The following is a 16,266-nucleotide window of genomic DNA, read 5'->3' on the forward strand; positions in this document are numbered from 1 at the left end:
CAGACAATTGCTTTTTTGTGTGCAAAAGGTCTTATGAAAGTATACAATCATGGGTTTACGAAAATCATCTCACTGCAAACAATGCATCCTACATACACCCGCTGGTTTGGGCTCACTCCTATCCGTCACCTCCCTCCTTCGCAATCTGATTCTGTGTCATTTGCATGAGTCTTTCTGATTGGCTGCTTTGAATTCACTCAAAGAGACACTCCACTCTCCTGATTGGATGAGAGCAGGAGGGGGCATGGAATCTCTGATTGAGAAAGACCATAAATAACGTGCACAGGCAACCAGACATACACAGATGCAACTGCCAGCTACTCTCAGTGATTTACTACTACAAACTACCACACTGTCCCTGTTCACTGAAAAACTCCAGCAGCTTCTGCAGCAGAGTCCAACTTCTCCATCATCTCTAAAGGTTCAAGGAGAGTTATTTTGTAACAATAGCAGAATTGGAAGAGAGAGAGCCAGTGTTAGAGGAAGTGTGTCAGAGGAAGTCATCATGTCTCTAGAAGTGAAGGAGAAGACTGAGGTGCGTCTGGTGTTCCTGGGGTCGGCCGGCGTGGGGAAGACGGCCCTGATCAGCCGCTTTCTCCAGGACACATTCGAACCCAAGCACCGACGCACCGTGGAGGAACTGCACAGCAAGGAGTTCGACATCGGAGGGGCCAAGGTCACCATCCACATCATGGACACCAGCGGCAGCTACTCCTTCCCGGCCATGAGGAAGCTCTGCATTCAGAACAGCGACGCGTTCGCCCTTGTGTACGCCATCAATGACCCTGAGTCCCTGGAGGCTGTCAAGAGCCTGCGAGACGAGATCCTGGCGGTCAAAGAAGACAAGTTCACACCCATCGTGGTGGTCGGCAACAAGACGGACCGGCATGGCGAGCGGACGGTGTCCAGCGAAGACGTGCTGTCCACTGTGGAGCTGGACTGGAACAACAGCTTCTTGGAGACGTCTGCCAAGGAGAACAACAACGTCCTGGAGGTGTTCAGGGAGCTGCTGCAACAAGCCAACCTGCCCAGCCGGCTGAGCCCAGCACTGAGACGACGCAGGGAGACCTTCCCCAAAGACGGCAACAAACGGCCCCCCATGAACAAGACCAACAGCTGCCTCATTTCCTAAGGCAGAGGGGCTGGAGGGGTCTGACAGGCAGACAAAGGCAGACAGGGGCCAGAGAGGCTGAGGATGGGGACCCGAAGCTGGGTCAGTGTTACAGACAAACACAGTGGTGTTGAATGTGCTACTACTGCTGCTGCTATAGACCGTGCTGCTGAGTTGGAGTCTGACGGCTTCAATTCCCTGTAAGCCTCCTCATCTAACCATCCTAAGTATCTCCACCACAGTATTTCCACTGAAGTAGAGGAAAGGAACACTGTCTGTTAAAGGGGAACCGGAACTAATGACATCACACAGGTGCGGGACATTGATAAAGCTGAAACTAAATGAAAGAAGTGCAAGAACACTGAATGTCCTGAATGTGGTGGTGTCATTGTTAAAAAATATCTTGTGACAGTGCAAAAGTGTCAATGAGCGTACTTTGTCAAGTTTTCAATCTATGTCCTACTATGTTACTGTTGTGTTTGCCTTTTGTAAGTGTCGACGGTGTTCACTTGCAATAGCTGTGAAGATAGACAGTTGTGGCTAATTGGGCAAAAGCTGAATTTGGACAATGTGTCATGAGAGCTTTTTTATTCATCAAGTGAAGTTTCTTTGTGACAAATCTTTATTTTGCTTGTCAATTTGTCTGAATCAACTCTGGTTGCGTTCCTCATTCTATAATACCAATTTGTTGTTTGGCAATATTTATATGCACTTGGAGTTATTTTGCACAGATATTATTTATTAAAAAACGTACAAAATGTGTTCAAATATAAATTATATAGAGTGTATTGTTTTTCTATGACAATTTGAAGTACATGTTGATGATTAAATCATGTTTATTCACCAAAACAGTATAACAAATACATTATGGTTTTATTACTTGTATATATATTGTCTATTCATGATAAATAAAATATTATTATATATCAAAGTATTAGTCATGGTCATTTTCGGTGGACTCATTTTGACAGGTGCTTATTGGAAACAAAAGTGTAATAAACTAATGGCCAAGTAATAACACATCTGGTATGAGGTGTGACAAGGACTCATTTATCATGCAAACATCAAATCTCTTTACTCAAGTCAAAACTCAACAAGCCAGAGACTGTATAACAGACTAGCCAGAGATGATATTTAGAACAACTTACAAAGCAATACCACCAAAGAATCTGTCAATTTCCAGTATGATTGCAGCAGAGACCTGGCCAAGCTCTGGAATAAATAAAAAGAACACAAACAAGCATACAATCAACAAGCTGATAATAAAATCAGCTTCATTACCAGGGGCGTAGAATCATCCCAAAACATCATACCAGTATCACAAATCCACATCCTCAAAAATCACTTCCTCCCAAAACCTTCAATAAGTATCCTACCTCTTCAAGCATCTTCACCATCCTACCCATGCTAGATGACGGAGACGTAATTTGTAGATCGGCAGGTAAGGGTGAAATCAAGTGGCTAGATGTTCTTTACCATTCGGCTATCAAATTTGCCACCAATGCTCCTTAAAGAACACATCACAGCACTCTATACTCCTCTGTAAACTGGTCATCTCTGTACACCTGTTGCAAGACCCACTGGTTGAAGCTTATTTATAAAACCCTCTTAGACCTCAGTCCCCCCTATCTGAGATATCTACTGCAGCCCTCATCCTCCACATACAACACCCGTTCTGCCAGTCACATTCTGTTAAAGGTTCCCAAAGCACACACATCCCTGGGTCGCTCCTCTTTTCAGGTCGCTGCAGCTAGTGACTGGAACGAGCTGCAAAAATCACTCAAACTGGACAGTTTTATCTCCATCTCTTCATTCAAAGACTAATTCATGGACACTCTTACTGACAGTTGTGGCTGCTTTGCGTGATGTATTGTTGTCTCTACCTTCTTGCCCTTTGTGCTGTTGTCTGTGCCCAATAATGTTTGTACCATGTTGTGTTGATACAATGTTGTTGTGTTGCTACCATGCTGTGTTGTCATGTGTCGCTGCCTTGCTATGTTGTCTTAGGTCTCTCTTTATGTAGTGTTGTGGTGTTGCTTGTCGTGATGCGTGTTTGGTCCTATATTATATTTTTTATCCCAGCCCCTGTCCCCGCAGGAGGCCTTTTGGTAGGCCATCATTGTAAATAAGAATGTGTCCTTAACTGACTTGCCTAGCTAAATAAAATGTTAAATAAAAAATGTTAAAATGTCACCAGTTACAGTAAGTTGTCTCACATTACCCTCTAGTGGTAGGCCTATATGTTTTTGACATTGCTTGTCTGTCACACAACGCACCTTGAAATCTATGGGGAAACCCGTTAGTAAATACAAAACCTGGCCAGAGCAGAAATAAAATACTAGGGAACATCTCACTGTGCCAGACAAAAGACCTTTGTTTGTGCTGCTCGGCAGGATGTCAACTTGTTCCTCCAATGCCCAGATCATTGACATGGCTAGTAACAGAAAACATTCTGCAGGGAATCATGTCTAGGTTCCATATGAAAAGAGTGTGAAATTCTACTTTCCTGATCAATGCATCATTAACCTGACACTGCCACAAAAAAATTAAGTTATATAATATGGTTGCATAGACATTTCAGATTTAGCATATGACTTCCTGTAGCTATCTATATCAACAATTACCTGCAGATAATGTTTCCATAGTAACAATCAGAATCCAGTATAAGTGTACTTAATGAAAGTTAAGACTGTAACAACTGTGCTCTAGTGATAATTCTAATATATAGTACTGTGCACACACATGCACACAGAAATATGTTTCCCCTTTCCAGCCACACACAGAGACATGGTGCATTGTTTCCCTCTGCCCAGACGAGGAAGTGACCTATGATCTGTGACACTCTAGTTCCCCTTTGAGTCCTGTTTAAACACAAAGCTCGAATGCACCAGCTGGTTCACACTCACCACCGCGCACCGACAGAGACCCACACTCAGGTGCGTACCACTCTCTCCGGGGTTGGAAGGGCTTCCGTTTACCATCTATCAAAACTTAAAGAATGTACAATTTATTTTATAGGTGATGGGCTAACTTACAGGTCCTAAATATTATGCATGCAAATTATCCAAGACTTCATAGGGCCAACATCAGAAGTCAGCACTTCTAGTTAAAAGAAATTCTATTACTAGTCTATAATGTCTCTATCATACCTTTTTACAGTTCTTAGGAGTGGTGAAGTATTTTAGCATGTGCATCCTTACCAATGCCTCCACTGCATGGGATAAGAGTTTTCTAGTCCGTCTCTGCCCCTCGACTTGGTCAAAGCTCCTCAGTGATGAGTAGAAACCTGAGAAGTTTGGAACAAGTAAAGGGTCCCTGACTTCATCTGAAGAAGTTGTCTCACTGTACTGTCCACTAACTGCATTAGGTAGCTATACTACAACAACACAAACCAGAAGTAATGTTCTCTGATCAAAGCGTAGATAAAACTCAGTGGTATTTTCCCCTGATCAAGTATAACAATTGACAATATTGGGATTGTGCGATGGTCAAATAATTGTGTAACTACAAATCAATAGTTCTGGGATCTGATAAAGGTTGCCCTGAATAATGTGAAGGGTTCATTTTAACAGAAGAGTCAATTGATTGTTAAGACTAGAGATACTAGAATTCTCCAGAATAAAATGTAACTGGTTACATTATTAAACACATTACAATTTTGTTCACCAATAAAAAGTCTGGCAAAAAACAAATGAAGCCAAAGGTTTATTTTAACTTACAAAAAATTGGATGCAGACACCAATTATTTGATTAATCATAAACTCACAAATAGGCTACATCAAGATCAGACAATGAGGGTGAAGTAACAAATCAACGTGCTATCGGAAGACATGGATATGAGTTGGCATAGCAACAGCTATTTCTCTCCACGGACCTTTCCTCATGTCTGTACACAGGTATAGTTAGCGGTTTACAATTATCACATCCTACAGGATAACAAAAGAACGAATGTCAACAACAAAAGTAACAAAGAATGGTAAAGAGAAAGTTCTGCCGAACGGAATGCAACACATTTACATTTGCAGACTTTGCTGTACCAGAGACATAGGCACAAGCATTAAGAGCGTTTTTTCTTCACATACATTATGCATTTGCCTCAGAAGCATATCTCCCTGAGCTTAAAGGTCCAACAGAGTGTTCAGACACGACTTCCCTTGAACATCAGTTTGACTATTAGTCCACATCTTTTCACAGGGGACACTAAATGGCATCCATCATGACAGATCTCAGTCCTCCTGATCAGCAAGTTGACACCACAATTCCATACATCATACAGTAAAGGGTCACGATTACAATTTCTATATTCAAAACCATGACCTCAGCATGGACACATAATGCATATATTGTCAGTCTTTCTGAATGCCAATGAGAAGCAACAAGACTATATAGGAAAGTCTACTTCAGAGTCAGGATGTCATATCCCCCTTTAATATAAAAGGTAATATCCATTCCGATATCCAGCTGATGTTATACAGTTTGCCCAACGATCTGTGGCAATCATGACATTTGTTACAGTTACACAGAGAATAGTTGACTGACTGGACCAATACAGTAACAATGACTAGGACAGTGTTTGGGATTCAAACATGGTGGGTCAAAAGTTCCTAATCTGTGGCCTAATGTGTGGTGGTAAACAATACATGTGGTCTTATTAGATGTATTTGGTGAGTCAGCCTGAATTCACGAGGCTTAGGTGTTACACGGAACACAGAACTGGTTGGGAGCTGCTGTACTAGGGTTCCTTTAGCTTTGTTCTCGGTAGGTTTTGCATTAACACACCTGCAGCTAAATGCAAAGCAGTCACAGTGCTCGGTAGGCCTGGAGGGCCAGAGGTGGGGGGGAATGATTCAAGCAATAAGTGATGTTGTTGGGAAGATACTTCAACAGAGTGAAATACGGTCACCCTCCTTCATAACGGAGAACTGAAGAAAAAGCCATCATTAGATATGTTGACAGTGGCTAGACCAGGGGTGAGCAATCATTTTGGCTCGAGGGCCACATCGGGATTTCAACATTAATCAGAAGGCGGCACAGATTTTCTTCAAAAGCAATTTGTGGGCCAGAAAAAGGGCAGTTGTTTGAAAAAAATATCGGTCCATTATAATATCTACATACTTTCTATCTAGCTTCAGACATTCAAGAGTGGCCTGGAGTTTTTTGACCCAAAATAAATCCCCCCCCCTACACCTTTTATTCAGGTGGGAAAACAGTGAACGTGAACCAACAAAATAACAAATCCCTTCCTATCTTGAAGCATGGAGGAATTAAAAAAGACATCAAAACTACCATGGAGGTGAGGTACAGTAATTCATGCATTGCTGGTTTGCCAGACCTTAGCATAGTAAGGCAAAAAAAAACACAAATGACCTGACAACAAATATGCACGTTAAATCAACCTTTTAGTATTGCTTAACTTTTTGTTTCTTTTATCACTTTTATTGAGCAACTCCATGTTATGTTTCGGGCACTAAAAGCTGATGAAAATGCATTTTATTGGTTTGTAAGAGGGGATATGATGACGGTACTCCCCCTCGTCCTAGTCATCTGAACTAGGCTGTATGTGAAGGTGCAGACAACAGGGACAGTATGCACTTCTAGCACTGTGGAGAGAGGAGGGGAGCATAGCGTGTATACCACCAGCCTTTCTCCAAACACCTCACCTAGCACAGACTGAAGCCTATGTCTCTGGCCTAGTCGTCCACCGTGATGTTGCGGAACAGGTAGGCCATGGACTCCCCGTTGTGGATGCGGCGGATGGCCTCGGCCAGGATCATACTGACGTCCACAGTCTTGATCTTGGGACACTGGAGCTTCTGTACCTCGTGAGGGACGGTGTTAGTCACCACCACCTGGGAGGTAGACAGACAGGGATCAGAGGAGGAAACACCATAACAAAGGTCGGCCGTGTGCAGTAGATCACCTGGTGGGTGTCCACGAACAGTGTTGATATTACATGTGGAATCGCTTGGAAATAAATGGAAAATTATGGACAATGTACTGTGGTCAAAGGCGATAGGATGGCCGGGCCACCCGCTGCTTTCAACCGTTCGTCGGCGTGGTCTATTTTGTCTCATTCCCAGACTGAACTGTGCCTGACTACCGTATCTTATAACAGCCTTTATACAAACGACGAAACAAGTTGCAATACCTTGCACACAGGTGGTACATAGAAAGTGTTGCCACTGCCTTTCTGTTGTAAAGTGACTGAAAAGCTTTTACGATGAGGAACTGAGCACTTCCCCTTTCAAGATGTAGTGATAAATTCAGAACACAAGGCTGCTGTTACAGATGTAGAATCTTAATTTGATCACCCTGTTGCAGGAAATGTAATGCTTCTAAAACTTGTAGTGTATTTGAAGTTTAAAAAGGCTTCTGAAGTTTGTCATTTCCAATTGATTTTCCCTCATGAAAAACGTATCAACCCCTACAAAAACATCTATTAATTACAATCCACATAATAATTCACATTTCCTGTTGCTGCAGGATTATTTTCCTGCTGTAGCAAACTGTCTGAAATGAAGATCCTACATCTGTATCTCACTTCGTCAATGGCGGACTCCTCAATAAGACGGGGGGCATCGGCAGACAGCAGCCCATGTGTAGCCATGATGTAGATCTTATAAGCTCCTCTCTCCTTCAGAATCTCAGCTGCCGCCACAAAGTCCTCCACGTCGTCTATGATGTCATCCTGGGAAAGAACGGCAACCACAGGATTGGAAATGATGTACGCCTGTAGTTCCTTCATCCATAATCTAAGGCTGTCATATTCTGTTATTAAATACAATGTGGCAAAATGTTGAAAATTAATTTCAAGTGGCTCATTTTAGCACAGGCCTTCCAGGACAAAACCACAAATGGCCCAAACAAAGGGGCACATTTCTTACAACAATGATGGCGATTCTTCCTCCCACATCTCCTACAACAGTGATTGGGGGCTTCTCCTTGGCCATCATTACTGAAAAGGAAGAATGAATAGGTCACTGCTAGTGATCACATACAGTATCCATAGGCATAAACAGTAAAACTAATGAAGATACATCTCAGAGTAGATTGGGTAAATGGGGTTAAAAAGTATGAGCTTTCTACAATTACAAAGTCCAATTTCAATCACTGTTATGATTATGTATTCTTCAATTAATAATTGATGTTCCATGCAATTCCCCCCCTTCTGGGTAACTGACTAACATTCTCTTTTCAAAATGAGATGTATTTGGGAAATTAGATAAATTCTGTTAATTGTCCCAATTATACCCTTATAGTGGAATGGAATGGAAATGGAATGCCAAACTCATTCCAGCACAAGGATAATCAAAATGACAGGCTTTTTGCCCAGCATACCCAATCAGACGCTGATATTAAATTGCCTCCACAACACACTGTCTGCTCAGAGCTCAGTGCAGACATTTGGCAACAGTTTGCATATAGCAATATGCACAACCTAATCTTGTCGTTAATCCATCAAAAACGATAGAGGCAGACAAGCACTGATGAGGTAATCACACGCTTACTAATGTTCCAGGTTTGTCTTATTGAACACCACTGTTGTCAGTCAATGGGGGAAGCGCGCAATCAGCGGATGGACAATCAGCCAGCCAGAGTGGGGAAGCTGATTGTGGCTAGTGGATGCTAGAGATGAGCAGGGAACACAGGTTCATGCCAGGAACACATTCCTTCCTGGAACACATGCCTTCCTTACAGGGGACCACACACAAGCAATAATAAGCACTGGAACATTTCAGCTTTTCAAAATGCATCAACATCACCACTAGGTCTTAAAACCTTCTGTAGTCTTAAAGAGGTACTACCTAGAATGTTTTCAGGTAGAATATAGAAATGAATCAAAATGATCTAGTAAAAACTATAGTTAGGCCTACACATATGTTAGAGATAAACTTGTCTTGGATATGTGAGGCAAGAGTTGAAAAGCCTGAAGATCTCAGCAATCCTCTCAATGAAGCTAGAAGCCAGCATTGCTGAGCTAAGGAATACATAAGCTATAATACAACTAATATGTGATAGTCATGGTTTGAGGTTATAATCAGATTTCATATTCACACCCAAACCAGTAGATGTGTTGTTATTGACATGTAGGGTCCACATTTAGGATTTATAGTTATTTAAATGTGGGAAGGCCCAAGGTGCGTGACACAGCAGCCCAGTGGTTTGTATGGGCAGCACGGAATAGGGTGAACACAGCATAACCCTGACCTGACCTACTGTGGTGTACTGTACTGTGTGTGTTCAGCAGCACATACAAGAACAACATGCTGCCACCCACCCAAAAATCTGGATATTTGCTTAAGATTCTGAAAAAAAGGATGATCCTGTTTCCTCTTCCTAACATGCTGTATTAGGCCTATATATCAAAGGCATGCTTAATTAGTATTCAAAACATGCATTTCTGAAGGCCAGGTGTAAACCAGACTCCTTCGGGCGAGGCTTCAATAGGGAAGCATGATGTGTTGATTGGCAAGATGAGTCCGGATGAAAATAAAAACATGTATCTGGGAGAAATGGTTCCGTTTGTCAGATGATTGAAGAGAGTCTCACAAAGCAACTAACGGAGGGCTTTCAGGCCATCTTGCAAAACAGTCTGAAGTCTCTGCCTCTGACACGGCACACTGCTGGAGACCTGACTGTGGATCAAGGAAGACATTGATCCATTCCTGATGAGGATCTCAACAGTATGCAGTGAGGGTACATAGGCATCAGTACATCCACTATGGATCTGTAGCGCTGGACCACATCAACTAACTGATCCAGATCATTTGTAATTGGACCATTGATTGTCTTTGTTATGCTTTCCTCAATCACAACTGAGGACCTTGCACTTAAGACTGTTTGTTGGCAAGATGATTCGAAAACCCTTGATCACTACATGCACGCATTTAGGAACCATTTGGAGAGGAACCATTTGGTGGTCAAAAGTGAATTAAGTTTACGGTCGTACTTGGGAGCTCTATGCCTGGGAACGGAGCTTGTTGTTTGCTGCCAGCTATTATCAACAAATAAACACCACGTTAACACACATCCACAGAGACTCGACATAACAGACTACGAAGACATGAAGCCAGGACTGGGAAAATCCTCTTACATGAAGCAAAATCGTTAAAGCTAACCCGTGAAGAATCCAAAACCATTCCTCTAAGCTTATTCATTCAAGAAATGTGTAGGACAGTTTGCAACTGACCCAGGCTTACAATAAGAGGATTTTCTAAGTCAAGGATAATAAATTAAGTAAATAATACAAATATTATTACAAACACTAAAGCTGAAGGGGGACACAGCCAGTTGGGCATAATAAATACTCTGGAGTCATTTGCCAATGACACAAAGCCCAGACAGAAAGTCTGACCATGTTTTGTCAGACCCAACTGTTTTAACAGCCTTACCGCGAATGTACTGAGAAAATGAGACATATTCAATATCAAGTTAGTGTCATTCTCTCAAAATGAAAAACAAAATGTCATTTTTAAACATGCAAACCATTCTAAAACAATTTGGTATGAATGCCTTTACATTTTAGGGAGGCTAAGGTCGCAACATTAGTAGAGACAGTGTATCTGTGGAATTAGAACATGCAGTAAATAGGCTAGACAATTCAAGATCCTTTAAAAAATAATGTCAGGTGTTAAAATGGTTATAGCAGAATCATCCCTTATGAAGCTGTTAGTGCTGACATTAAATCCATATGAGGATTTTGCAATGGATATTTTGGGGGGTTGAAATAATTCTTCAAATAATTCAGAGACTTGAACATTTCACACTACACTTAACATATTTTTGGATGCAACCATTGACGAGTACAGGCATCTATGCATCCATCTATATCTTACAGACACAGCCTGACCAACACTAAAGAATTGGGGAAGCTACAGACAAAGATACAGTTTCAATTTGATCTGATGGCAGACTGACTACAACTACACCTGGCTAGTTACCAAGCTATAAGCTATATAGGGCTTCTAGAGAAGTCTTACAAGGCAGCTCCAGCCCAGGGTGTCCTGAGGTGTTACGGACACAGGGGGGAGAGTGTCGTCCGTCCGCCATGTCAGACTCTGAACACTGAGCCTCGCCATGCATCACTGCCAGGCCCAAACGCAGCCGCTCTGCATAGGACTGAGCTCTGAAAGACAACAGCAAGAAAAAACTGGAGAAATGCAGACACCCTTTTACATTATTTACATTAGATGATCACACTCCAGGCCTCCGTAACTAAATAGTATGTTACCTCTTAGCAGCAGACGGTGACTTTGCAACAATAATGGCGTTTCTGTAATCTGGGACCTGAAGGGAAGTGAGAGCCCACATTTTACATCGAATAGGCTGCTGTGTGTAGTTTACTATCTTACAACTTTACTACCAGGCATGGCACATGAGCTACAGTGAGATGGTTACCTCCTCCTGGATGTACTGAAGCAGAAAGGGGGAGGCACGCAGGTTGTCCACTGGAAAACTGAAGAAGCCCTGGATCTCCTTCTGATGTAAGTCCATGGTGATGATGTGAGTTAAACCTGGAAGGAGAAAGAGGATAAGAAAAGAGACTGAAGAAACAGCAGACTGCTTTTAAGAGAGGGTGCAGAATGAGAAATCAGCCACAGTGGCAAGTTTAACGGGAAATGTAAAACATTTCCACTTCAAATTCTTCTCCAGCACAACCCCAACACCAACACATGTGAAAATGGCACGTTTCTATTTTGTAGTAAAAATAAATAGGTGGATGAGTGCTTCCAATGACATCAACCAATTAGTAGACAATTAGAAGTCAATGCATACTCATTATTGGTTAAAATCACGTGATGCACACCGCTGACGTCATTGGAAACACTTATCTTCCTCTATATTTTTTCCACAAAACAAAAAAACGTGCCATTTTCACATATTTTGATGTTGGGGTGGGGCTGAAGATTACAAATATGAAGTTGAAAAATGTATTCATTTTCCTTTAACACAGTAAACTGTTAACACTTGCATACAGGCTGTAATTACCTGCTTTGGCTAGCATGGAAGCCAGCAGCTTGCACACTATGGAACCCCTTTTTCTCATCTTGCACTGCTTGCTGTAGGGGAAATAGGGAATGACCCCAATTATGTTCTTTGCACAGGAGGTCTTAAGGGCGTAGGCCATGACCAGCAGCTCCATGATGGCCGTGTTGACATCTCTGGTTAAAAAAAAGGGAAAAGTGTCAATAACAAATAATGGTCACATTTATGGTGCGGTCAGTGCAAACTCATGCTGAGCAACTCTCCAGCAGAGGGCAACAACATATGCTCAGTACAGCTTGTGCACGCCAAGTCAGATGACAGATAAGAGGATGGCTATTAATAACACTGGTAGCTATTCATATTATGGTAGATGAGCTTGTGCCTGATTTATAATGTGTGAATCAAACAGGTTTGAATATGGGTAATGCAACCTAACACGTGATGTGACTGTGTGAATACCCCTCCTACAACATAGATTGATATGCATAGTCCTAAAGGCTGCACCACATTACACACACAGTATAGGTGTGTGTGTGTCCTAGAACAGAAGTGTGGAGGAGATTACATATTTCAGTCTACTCACCTGGGTATGGTCTGGATGATGAAGATAGTTAGGCCGCGAACAGATTCCTTCACGTCTACTCTGGTCTCTATCAAGGGTCACATAAAGTTGAATCAACAGCAAGTGTGGGTAAAATGCTAACTTTACACTTACAGCTCCCCAAATGTGCCTAGACTTGTCTATGTCAACTAGGGCATAACACTCAGTTCAGACATAATTATCAAGCCATTGTAAACACTTATCTGTAACATGTAATTTTATCTAAAAGAAAAAAATGCTTTGTATCAGGCCAAACAAATAAGTTGTCCTTTGTATTAGCAGAGTAGGCAGAGTGACTGGGTTTCAACTAGGAGTTGGAACTGGTTCAGGGAACAAAACCATTTTTTTTTTTTGGAGGAACAGAATCGGTAACGAACGTGATCTATACTGTTCTGGAACAGAACAGTTATTTTAAAAGTATGGGAACCGGTTAATAACATTATTTTATGTTCCAGGCATTTTTTTCAGTCCCACAAAAAATGCAACAAAGCGCCTATGCAAAGCCCTCCCTCTCTCGCTCTCAATTTCAGTCCCTTCTCGCACCCTACACTTGTCTGTCCAATCCATGTAAATAGCTTGCCCGCTCCATAGCAAGCTATTCTATCCGCACTAATTGGTGGTGATTTAATTTTGAACTAAATGTTGTTGTTTTTTTAATCTTCCATTTCAGAGGTTTAAAAAGGAAGGAATGATATAAAACGTTTTTGGGGTTAGAAACGGTTCACCACTTAATTTTGCTGTCAGAACAGTGCAACAGAACGAAAAATAAAATTGATGGTTCTGTACAGAACGAAACGATTGGAAAATAATTTGTTTCAACCAATGATTTATACAGTGCATTCGGAAAGTATTCAGACCCCTTGACTTTTTCCACATGTGTTACGTTACAACTGGGCCACTCAATGTCTGGCTGGGCCACTCAAGGACACTTGTCCCGAAGCCACTCCTGCGTTGTATTGGCTTTGTGCTATGGGTCGTTGTCCTGTTGGAAGGTGAACCTTCACCCCTGTGGTTCCAGGTTTCCTCCAGACGTGAGGCTTGGCATTCAGGCCAAAGAGTTCAATCTTGGTTTCATCAGACCAGAGAATCTTGTTTCTCATGGTCTGAGAGTCTTTAGGTGCCTTTCGGCAAACTCCAAGCGGGCTGTCATGTGCCTTTTATTGAGGAGCGGCTTCCGTCTGGCTACTCTACCATAAAGGCCTGATTGGTGGAGTGCTGCAGAGATGTTTGTCCTTCTGGAAGGTTCTCCCATCTCCACAGAGGAATCGGGTTCTTGGTCACCTCCCTGACCAAGGCCCTTCAACCCGATTGCTCAGTTTGGCTGGGTGGCCAGCTCTATGTAAAGTCTTGGTGGTTCCAAACTTCTTCCATTTAAGAATGATAGAGGCCACTGTGTTCTTGGGGACCTTCAATGCTGCAGAAATGTTTTGGTACCCTTCCCCAGATCTGTACCTCGACACAATCCTGTCTCGGAGCTATACGGACAATTCCTTCGACCTCATGACCTGGTTTTTGCTCTGACATGCACTGTCAACTGTGGGACCTTATATAGACAGGTGTGTGCCATTCCATGTCTAATCAACTGAATTTACCACAGGTGGACTCCAATCAAGTTTTAGAAACATTTGAGTCTCATAGCAAAGGGTCTGAATACTTATGTAAATAAGTGATTTCAGTTTCAAAATTGTAATACAGTTACAAACATTTCTAAAAAACTGTTTTCGCTTTGTCATTATGGGATATTGTGTGTAGATTGATGAGGATTTTTTTTTTTATATACATTTTAGAATATTGGCTGTAAAGTAACAAAGTGAAGGGGTATGAATACTTTCCGAATGCACTGTATACCAGTGGAGTCAGCTGAGAGAAGGACGGCTCATAATAATGTCTGGAATTGAGTCAATGGAAAGGTATCAAACACATGGTTTCCATGTTATTATTACAATTATTATGAGCTGTCCTCCCCTCAGCAGCCTCCACTGTTATATACATAATTAGTTTCAACTCACCTCTATTGGACTCTTGATAGACCACCGACTTGCCCAATTCAACTCCTAGTCGTCTGTGAAAAAACACACCAGACAAATCAGTACAAGAGGTATGACACTGTGATGTGTCTTATTCAGACAGGACAGAGGCCCTGCATGGAAACTGATCCCACTCTGACTAAGCCTGCTGTACCTCCATTTGAAACCCAAGCAAACGAGCAACATGTTGTAATGTGTCACATTGTAATTCAGAGACAGTGGGCCCACTACCTTGCATATCTAGACATGGGGAGAGTTCAGCTCGATCACAGACACTCGCTCCCTGTTTCAATGTCACTAACGTTAATAAAAGACAGTTCCCAGTTTCACACAGCCGAGACACCCAACATTGTCTCACATTAAATCAATTCCCTTAAGCCTCTGAATGTCATTGTCAACATCTAGCAAATTACCAACTCATTAACCCAATAGATTAATGACAGTAAGCAAGACCCCTGGCTAAATTCAAATTACTTCATCTGTGGCCATGCACCTGCAAACACCAGCATACACATTTTAGCGAGCTAGCTAGCAACATTATCTGGTTAGCTATCTATCATAACACATACATTTAGCTAGAACAATAAAATATACATACTCAGTTATCTTCTTGGCTAGTTCTGTACATGCTGCAGTAGAATTGGCAGAGAAGACCCGATAACCACTTTTTGCGACATTCATTCTGGTAGCTTGTTAGCTAGCTAGCACCTGTGTAAACCGCTAGCTAGCTTCTTCTCAAACTAACGTTACCACACTTGCAGCTTGCTAGCAAGCTAAGCTAACTGTTAGGTAGTCATACGAAGAAAGATACAAAAACGTGCGACGTTGATGTTAAAATGCACTTTGTTATTATTAGACCTTATTAAATCCAGTATGAATATAATCTCCCAAGATAGTTATGCTAGTTGAGTGAAATAAATTGCTTGCGGCTAGCTCCTCTTTAGCTTTGCTGTCTGTCTGACTGTGTGTGGTTGGCTGGAGATGAAGAGATGAACAACACAAAAAAAAAAGAATCCTGACCCGAATCAAAATACCAGTCTGGGGAAATATTTTTTATTTTATTTGACAGACCTGCCGCCTGTTATTAGTTGAGTTAGTAATGTATGTATTTTTAGTTGGAAACGGGAGTGTTTTTGAATCAATTAGTTATTTGGATTCCTGCACTGGGAGTCAAGTAGCCCAAAGGCCGGCAGAGTCGTTTCATTTCACCCTCCATCTTATTCTAATGTTGTATTTTATTTAACCAGGCAAGTCAGTTAAGAACAAATTATTATTTAGAATGATGGCCCACCCCAGCCAAACCCGGATGACACTGGGCCAATTGTGCGCCACCCTATGGGACTCCCAATCACAGCCAGATGTGATACTTCCTGGATTTGAACCAGGGAATGTAGTGACACCTCTTGCACTGACATGCAGCCCTCATATAATCATATAATCACTGGGCTGGATTTATGAGATGTGAATGAGAGGCTTGTAAGAATCATGACTCTTTGGAGTTTTTAGTTCATCATTTGCTGGTCGGTGGTCCTGCGTGCTCT

At 42.0% G+C, this 16,266-nt stretch overlaps 2 protein-coding genes across 4 annotated transcripts; one reads left to right on the forward strand and one right to left on the reverse strand.

Moving 5' to 3' along the window:
* Positions 1–290: 290 nt before the first annotated feature.
* LOC129833286 (ras-related protein Rap-2a-like) lies at positions 291–2,042 on the forward strand. The gene has a single exon (XM_055897757.1). The coding sequence runs from the start codon at positions 305–307 to the stop codon at positions 1,130–1,132; it is 828 nt and encodes a 275-aa protein (XP_055753732.1). The 5' UTR covers positions 291–304; the 3' UTR covers positions 1,133–2,042.
* A 2,761-nt stretch (positions 2,043–4,803) lies between these two features.
* On the reverse strand, positions 4,804–15,726 carry LOC129833285 (phosphoribosyl pyrophosphate synthase-associated protein 1-like). Of its 3 annotated transcripts, XM_055897754.1 has the most exons (11): positions 15,324–15,725; positions 14,708–14,760; positions 12,681–12,747; positions 12,101–12,273; positions 11,510–11,625; positions 11,343–11,398; positions 11,092–11,237; positions 10,062–10,106; positions 7,996–8,066; positions 7,653–7,799; positions 4,804–6,960 (listed from the first exon to the last, which is right to left on the reverse strand). In XM_055897754.1, the coding sequence occupies exons 1-11, from the start codon at positions 15,404–15,406 to the stop codon at positions 6,802–6,804; spliced, it is 1,116 nt and encodes a 371-aa protein (XP_055753729.1). In that variant the 5' UTR covers positions 15,407–15,725; the 3' UTR covers positions 4,804–6,801. The 3 variants fall into 3 exon arrangements, with proteins under 3 accessions (XP_055753729.1, XP_055753730.1, XP_055753731.1); XM_055897755.1 differs by lacking the exon at positions 10,062–10,106; XM_055897756.1 differs by lacking the exon at positions 4,804–6,960 and having other exon boundaries at positions 6,967–7,799; positions 15,324–15,726.
* Between the last annotated feature and the right edge of the window lie 540 nt (positions 15,727–16,266).

The sequence above is a fragment of the Salvelinus fontinalis genome, chromosome 34 (genome assembly GCF_029448725.1).
Source record: "Salvelinus fontinalis isolate EN_2023a chromosome 34, ASM2944872v1, whole genome shotgun sequence".
Taxonomy (NCBI): Eukaryota; Metazoa; Chordata; class Actinopteri; order Salmoniformes; family Salmonidae; genus Salvelinus; species Salvelinus fontinalis.

Coding starts and splice junctions, on each gene's coding strand:
- LOC129833286 (XM_055897757.1), top strand. CDS start 305: ATGCAACTGCCAGCTACTCTCAGTGATTTACTACTACAAACTACCACA.
- LOC129833285 (XM_055897754.1), bottom strand. CDS start 15,406: ATGAATGTCGCAAAAAGTGGTTATCGGGTCTTCTCTGCCAATTCTACT. Junction 11,238..11,342: donor TCACCGTCTGCTGCTAAGAG/GTAACATACTAT, acceptor GTTGTCTTTCAG/AGCTCAGTCCTATGCAGAGC. Junction 6,961..7,652: donor AGGAGTCCGCCATTGACGAA/GTGAGATACAGA, acceptor TCTACCTCCCAG/GTGGTGGTGACTAACACCGT.